The sequence below is a fragment of the Ostrea edulis genome, chromosome 3, assembly GCF_947568905.1.
Source record: "Ostrea edulis chromosome 3, xbOstEdul1.1, whole genome shotgun sequence".
In the NCBI taxonomy this organism is placed as follows: Eukaryota; Metazoa; Mollusca; class Bivalvia; order Ostreida; family Ostreidae; genus Ostrea; species Ostrea edulis.
The window spans coordinates 89521710-89530515 of NC_079166.1; the positions used below are offsets into that span (position 1 = coordinate 89521710).

General features: G+C 35.3%; 1 protein-coding gene across 1 annotated transcript; it reads right to left on the minus strand.

The window, feature by feature from the left end:
- Nucleotides 1-573: 573 nt before the first annotated feature.
- LOC130053671 (uncharacterized) lies at nt 574-1794 on the minus strand. Its single transcript, XM_056161062.1, has one exon. The coding sequence runs from the start codon at nt 1792-1794 to the stop codon at nt 574-576; it is 1221 nt and encodes a 406-aa protein (XP_056017037.1).
- Nucleotides 1795-8806: the final 7012 nt, after the last annotated feature.

The window sequence follows — 8806 nt, forward strand, 5'->3', positions numbered from 1 at the left end:
ATTTCCAATGCCATGATTTGAAAAGTAAAATATGCCCCTGAAGTTTAAGAAGACAGTAAGATATAGTGAATAAAGAACGGAAAAACGTAACATATTTACAATAACAATATCCTGTACGATGCTGTATCATCGTGCAATCATTGCATCGGTAAAGAATTGGTCAAGATGTAACATAAACACAAATAGTAAAGATATTACACAAAGTGACAAACATTTGTGCACCCAATGTGCATATCGGAAACATAAACTGCCTTATAAATCTTGAACTGAAAACAGTAGGACATTTCATATCCGGAATTACTACAAGTGCGTCCCAAGAACGGAAAAGATAAATCCGGATTATATATAAAATATTCAAGTTAGAAAAAAAAAACATGATGTACATATTTTACAAATGTTTTGCAAACTTTCTGTGAATTCATAACATAATATAGTATAAAATAGGCCTAAAATATATTATGTTATTTGTTGGAAATCAACTATATTAATCTACGTTCATAAAATGGATATTGTTTTGGTTTTCCAATTGGCTTTAATAAGTATCTTGTGCCAAAGAAATCACATTGACAATATTCACAGCTTAGCTGCGGCACTTAATGCCAGCTTGTTCATGATGTCAAACCTAAGTGGACCTAAATGTTTACCGAGCTTCCTGGAGACAATGACAGCGACGTTTAGAAATCCTTGGTCTGCCAGAGTTTTCAACATGCGTCGACCGGCCCCGTATTCACCATTGTCACAATAACCATCGTGAATTTTACCCTCTGCATCTTTGAATCGGTACGCTAATATGTTGTGATTTGCACAGGCGAAATCTGGGTCTCGAAGTACTTTTTTATACATATTTCGTACCTGTGCGTATGTATCTGCCGTAGAGGATAAGGACGTGAAAATGTTTCCTTCTTGAGAAAACTTGTCACCATTGATCACCGTGGTTTCTTCCAATTTGTCCACCTCTTGGTCATCCATCATCAAGATGTCTTCTGCTCTAGGTGGTAACACTCGATCCCGATATATATTCCCATTAGGAAATACAAGCTTGTTACCAACTATCTTGGTTTTGACATTTTCCTCTCTGTACTTGTTGTTCATTTCCTGCAGTTTTTTCTTGTTCTCATTCATCTGCAGCGGCGTTTGCGGGGTTATGTAGAAAGGTATGTCCGAAAGTCCCGATGTTTCTCTCTTCTGTCGGATTGCGCTAAGGATACGATCCTTATTACTAGAGTTTTGAAGTTTTCCTGTTATAGTTCTGGGCCTTGTACTCCCCGAGTTTTTTTGTCCGTTTCTATGAATACGTACGAAATTTACATCTATTTGCAAGTGTTCTTTAATCAATCCGCGAACTTTGTGCGATAAATCTTCATCTTCTTCCTCTGGTAAGTTATGGATCAAGATGTTGTCCCTCATCGATCTGCCTCTTAGATCCACCACTTCGTTTTCTTGTTGGGTCAGTCTTCTGTCCAAGTTAATTACAACGGATTTTAGAACTTGTAGCTCTCTACGTAGGCAAAAGTTTTCCTTTCTTAGACTTTCCAACTCTGATGTGTTATCTTCAAACTGTTGGCCCATGTACTTAATCCGCTCATCGACGCCATCTTCATCCCACAAATCTTTATTAATATTGTCGATGGATTTTTGAAGTTGACTGATATCGTCTAGTTTTCCTGTTATTGTCTTTAAACTATCTTGGATAGCGGACATTTGACGATCTGTATCGCTGGTATTGAGTTCTGACGGAGAGGCATTTTTATTATTTCTTAACTTACGTGATGTGTGCTCACCTTGGGAGGCCATGGTTTAGAAAAATAAAGTTATCGCAAAGCACCTCTTTCGTATCCACAGAATTTTAGCACAGTATATTCCTGTTCGAATACAAACACCACTGCAGTATATGGGTAACACAATATTCAGATTTCACATCACATAAAGACCAAATTCCCTCCCTGGTTTAAACTGTGACCGTCCTGGCCATTAGTCACGTGATCTTGAGGCCCCCATTTTAAGACTTGCGTATCTGTAGCAGGTCCCCAATATGGTAGACACACACACACACACACACACACACACACACACACACACACACACACACACACACACACACACACACACACACACACACCCGTACGTGTAACGCGTGTCAAATGAACACCTTAACTTCCCACCTGCAACTGAACACTTCTACAGTTATTGGTATTTTAGTACGAAAATTTACTATTTGGTACTAAAAACAACATAGAAGACATTGCTGCGGTCGAAATTTGTGAAATATCGTTTTATTCACTCCTTGAATTTTTGCTTATCAAGTGAACACTTTCCTTTACACACGGTCAATTGAACACTTTCCTTTACACACAGGCAATTGAGCACTTTCCTTTACACACGGTCAATTGAACACTTTCCTTTACACACGGGCAATTGAACACTTTCCTTTACACACGGGCAATTGAACACTTTCCTTTACACACAGGCAATTGAACACTTTCCTTTACACACAGGCAATTGAACACTTTCCTTTACACACGGTCAATTGAACACTTTCCTTTACACACAGGCAATTGAACACTCTGGCACACACGGGCAAATGAACATTCTGACACACACGTGTAATTGAACACTCTGACGCACATGGCCAATTAAATACTCTGATACACGCAGCCAGTTAAACACTCTGATACACACGAGCAATCAAACACTCTGAAACATCCAAACAATCATTCTCACCACGCTAAATAAATAAGGCCAAATCTCTAAAGCTTACAAAAAAGCGTGAAACGATGACATAAATCGAAATTGGGATGGGATAGACAGGGAATCCACACATTTCGTTGAAATTATCGCCGCAAGAAAATAAAAAAAAAGGGGGGGGGTAGTATTGATTGGATGATTGATTATATATTTTACGTCCCGTCGAGGATATTTTATTAATATTGAGACGTAACGAGCTTTAAGCGGAGTACCACGAATTTAGACCTATTCAATGTATCCATAGGGTTCAGGGTCGTAGCAGTGAGGGTTCTTTGAAATATCGTGCCAACACCTACTACATGTACGACAAGGGATATACGTTTATAAGGTCACATCCAAAAGATCCGTGATTCTCACTTCTAAATGTCGAGCGTTTGGCGAAGGAGCAATTAACACTACCAATTTTAACGTCTTAGGTTTGACGTATGAACGATGCTTGAACTCACGACCTCCCGGTTACGAAGCGAACGCTCTGCCATTGAGCTACCGCGACCGGTCGGGGGGAGGGGTAGTAGTGTCCATAATGATGACTTTTAATGTAATAATAACTTATGATAATCATCATTATTATATATATATATATATATATATATATATATATACTTCTATGATTATAGACTCCCTCGTTTGCCAATGCATGCTGTACGGGCCAGACTCTGTAGTAATTCGACCAAAAAGTATGATAAATAAAATCAAAATTCTGTAATACAGTGCCTAAAGGATCTAAAACAAGTATTCATAATTATATACATTTTTTGTATCACTTTAAGTTTTTTGTTGACTTTCGACATGAATAAAAATTAGATATCTTTGTAAAGAAATGTTACGCGATATCTTAATTCCACTCTAAAAGGGAACATTTTCATGAACATTCTGTTTATATATGTAACTACATAGATGTGACCTTACAGAAAACTTTAATCAAACGTTGCAAAAACCATAAATTCTTTGAAAATCCGGTTTATAACACCAGTTTATATAACATAACTTCAGAATCAGGATTTGTTCCCGGTTCCTTTATATACTGTTACAAAAATATCTACATGTTTATGATATGTACATGCACATTATGTCAATTTTGACTATCATCTCACCTTGAAATATGAGGACAAAATTGTAATAGAGAAACCCCAAAAATCACGATTTTGCTTCATCTTAGATATTTTTGTTTAGAGATTTCGTGCCTTTGGCACTCATTACGCCCTTCCCTAAACGTGTTGGACCCCCCCCCCCCCATTAACCACGTCTGAAACACACCGACAATTGAACCTGGTACATTGCGCATAAATTGAACTATTATAACGAAAGGTAAAATTCAAGTTACATATTTGTAAGTTTTATTGATGAACTTAGTTCAGTCTCGAAAGGCAAGTAGAGATTTAAAACATTCCCTGAACATTGGCAATTCGCGCCTTCGAATGAGAAATAATCTCCCTCATAAAAGTTATTTGGACCCCCACTCCTTTCCCTGTCGATCTGAGGACAGAGATGACCAATTGCAAATTCAAGGGAATATATTACCTTCTGTTTTTGTTCAAAAACTGGACGTGTCCTCTCATGACCTTTATAATACAAATTCACCAGGTTGATTTTTAAAATCTTATTAATGTTTTACATTTAAGCTCAAATTGAAGTCCAATAATATACGCGCATCAAATCAATTATCGCTCTCATTAATTCAATTGATGCGCACATCCATGTGGTGGAAATATTGCTCGCAAAAATTAATTTAGAGCTCTGTATGAATGACTTGATTATCTCTTTTAATTCAATGGAGGATCTTTTTAATTATATATACAAGGCTATTTCATAAGCAATTAATGCGTGCATCATTTTTTTTTTTTACAAGAGCAACAATTCAATTAAAGAAATCATTCAATTGTGGATATCTTGAATTGAAGATTATATCTCAATTAGATAATCTCTCTAAAATAATTATTCCACGCATCAATTTAATTAATGATATCATTAATTCAATAGAAGAGAGCAATAATTCAATTATTGTGCACATTAAGTGATGTTAGCATTAATGAATTATTGCTCTCTTCAGTTGAATTGTAGCATGCATTAATTCTATTGTTGGTATCATTAAATTATAATTCACTTGAGGAGAGCAACAATTAAATTATTGCGTGCATGAATTCAGCAGAATAAATAATGATATCAATAATTCAATTCATGCTCGCAATATATATATAATGCAGAATTGAAGATATTAATTATTTGAAGAGATCTTTGATTGCAATGTTGCGTGCATGAAATGAATTGATAATATCTTCAAATAATTAAAGATATCTTCAAATATTTGAGTTTGTTAATTTGGCGCTCCATAGATCTAAAACTAATCCTAGTGGATTCTGGTGCTTTCTGACTCGAGACATCATAACAGCTCTTGCCACAAATGAATCTCACCATACAAGTGATAAAACACACTTGAATATGTTGCAGAAAAATAAAGATCAGGTGGGTCGCATATACCTATAGCCACCTCTCTTAATTTCTTCATAGGATTCATATACTTAAAGGGATTTTTCTCCTTGAAAAGGTGATATTTAAAAATATGTCACTTTTTAAGGAATTTTATAATCCCCCAATAGTATGTACCGGGGTAATTTCTAAACTGTTTGGTGAAAATGTTGACAAATAAGAATCAGTCACTGGTTATCCATGTGGAATTTAGCTATCTCATATGAATAAACTCTTGATTATTTTACTACAATGTACCATATTAACCAATTTCGGAAATAATTCCTTATTTGTCTTAAATTTTGATTTGATATAAAGAGCAAACTGAAATGATAAACTAAAGTTCACATTGAACACCAGTGAGGCAATTGTATACAAATATCAAATTCATATATTACAGAATTCATTAAGATATTTGAATTATTCTAATCTTTTAATGTTCCATGGTAGCAATGAAAACAGCAGGTCTTTTATATATACATTATATATGTAATTGCATGTGCCAAAAAAATGTATACATATATGAGTAATTCAACCACAGACATATCAATAAATTTGCATTTAATACATTGAATGTAGTCCTTTGATTAAATAATCAACACAGATGGATCCATATGATAATACATGTATTTGTAAAAGAAAAAAAAAGAGTTCCATTTCTCATACAAATGATATCTGTACAAATATCAAAATCAACAAGAGGCCCAGGGGCCACATCGCTCACCTGAGTCATCTTGGCCCTGCTGTTTTGATTTTTAAATGCTATTTTATCAATCTTTATTCTCATGAATAATGTGACCCAAACCTACCTCTAAAGAACACAACATTACTAAAATGAAATCATATAACACAAAGATATGACAAGCATGATATTGCTGTTCTGGATAAGACCAAGGTATGAAGTCATAGGTCTTGGTATGACATGAAAGACTTTGCCATAAGTAATCTATATACAATACATGAAAGCCCTATCTAAAATAGTCCTGGATATACTTAATAAGTTATACTTTCTTAAAAGTAGGTCAAACTCAGAGTTCAGGGTCACAAGGTCAAAAAATATAATATGATTGATTGTTTTAGCTGTTTTCCGCCACACTCAACAATTTTTCAGTTATCTGGTGGTGCCCAGTTTTTATTGGTGGAAGAGAGAACCCAGATACAATGTACCTGGGAAGAGACCACTGACCTTCCGAGAGTAAACTGGGAAACTTTCTCACTTACCGGTGCAAGCAGGATTCGAACCCACGCCAACCACTGAAGAGACATTATTTGTCGAAATGCGCATCTGGTGCATCAAAATTGGTACCGTATAAGTTTTACCTTAAACACAATGTAGTTCAGGACACACTGAATAAGTCAGATTTGTTTTGCCATAAAAATTGTATATACAAGATATGAAAGCTCTAGCTTAAATAGTTCAAGATATATCTTTAAAGATTTTTCCTTTAAAGATATCAGCATATAAAACTTTGATCCCCTATTGTTACCACACCATACCTCCCGGGAAATGATTTTAACAAACTTGAATATGCACTATGTCAGGAAGGTTTAATGTAAATTTGTGTGCTTCATACTAAATTTAAAAGGAATTCTGTTATTCGAATCGTAGATTGATTGCTGTTCGTTATCTTCACCTTTCAGTTATATAATTTAGTTAAAAATATTCAATTGTTAACATCGACGGACTACAACGGACGCAGACCAATAGCAATATGTCATCTGAGTTTACTCAAGTGACCTAAAATTGTATAATTTTTCTAAAGCTTTTGAAAATTGATAATGCTATTAAAGCCTAGTCTGATCCCTTACACTCCATTTCAATAGTTAAGCGTAAAAAACAGACTGGCAGGGATGGGGACCAAACTTAAGAAAGCTGTGAGATTAGTTCAATATTCAAACCTACAGTTTTTGAATAATAAGTATTTAACCCAACTGGGATGATTTCATCCAAAATATTTCACTAAAAATATTTGTGGGGATATTAGTTCACACAGACATTATATTTCAAAATGAGTACGAGTATGGAAATGAACTGGGGTTCAAATTGACTGGCTACGTATACTTAACATGGCTACATCAACAAAGAAAATCACTTGAAGCTGTGAGTTTTTAGGTTATATGTGGGTTTAAGGAATATTTGAAAGTATGCTTGGAAACAAGTATAGTGGGAAAATATGTTAGGAATTATTTAATATTAAATTCATGAGACAGCGATGCAGGAATGCAGTGATAGAGGGACTTAACCATGCACTTTTTTTCTGTGCCGTAAATTGAAGATTTTTAATAAGGGGTTCATCTGAAGCTCTAGCGCTCTGACTTGCCCCAATATCTTCTGAAAGAGAATGTAAAACTTTGATCCTCGATTGTGACCTCACCCTACCCCCGGATACCATGATTTGCACAAAACAGGAACCTTTAATGTGAATTCAACTTTCCTGGTCCAGTGGTTCTTGAAAAGGTTTTTTAGATGACCCCACCCTATTTTTGCATACCCTTTATCTATTGATGATGCATACCAAGTTTGATTGAAACTGGCCCAGTGGTTCACTCTGGAGAAGAAAATGAAAATGTGAAAAGTTTACAGAGAGACAGACGACAGGCAAAGGTGATCAGAAAAGCTCATTTGAGCCTTTGGCTCAGGTGAGCTAAAAAAGTATATAAACATGTTCAATGTTAAACCTGTTTGTTGTATTGCTTAACAGCTCCATTGCCAACATCTACCCTTACTGAGCTTACAGTGTCAGACCTTGATATCATCATCATCACTTATTTTGACTATCCAGGCCAAATTAATATTTTTGCAAGGGTGAGGCCTGGCTGTCCTGTCGAGGTTGAAGTTTGTAATTCCACACTTGGCGACCCAGTGGATTGATCCTATCCAATCCTCTAAACTCTAGGTCTCGTTTTAGGATCTCATCCCATGTCAGCTTTGGTCTACCTGTGAAGTTCTTTTCTGTTGATCATGATGCATAACATTCTGACAAATCTGCAAAAATATTTAGAGAAGTGATTAGTAAAAGGTCTTCGTAAAAGGTAGCAAGAAATGTACAATTAGATAAAAATCATAATTTCTATTTCTACAAAGTAAGTGTTTATCAAATGATCAGCTGTAAATATTAATTCATATATCAATTATCATTTTTAAAGATTCAAAGTGATACAGATATCATAAACATTTTATGACAAATATATCATAACTTCAGATTGTTTTTATGAAAAACAAATGTATCCCCAGCTCCCAAAATTGGAAGTGCTCCAAATGAAACCTCCAACCCCTTAATGTACTCCATGGTATGGAAGATAAAGCATGAGCAGGAACAAAGACATTATGAACTCCAATAATTAAGCCACATAGGAGAAGGGTTCACAAACTATTTTACACCCTCCACCCCTACAATCCACTATATTAGGGACAACATTTGGATCTTTGATCTGTCCCTGCAATATGCACATCGCAAATGGCATTGAAGTATTCTACAAAATTTCAAGTCTATCGGATAAGCCGTATAGGAGAAGTATTCACAAGCTATTTTAACATCCTCCACACCTCTTAGATCTACTATTAACTTTTAGAAAAATAATTGGACCCCCCTGT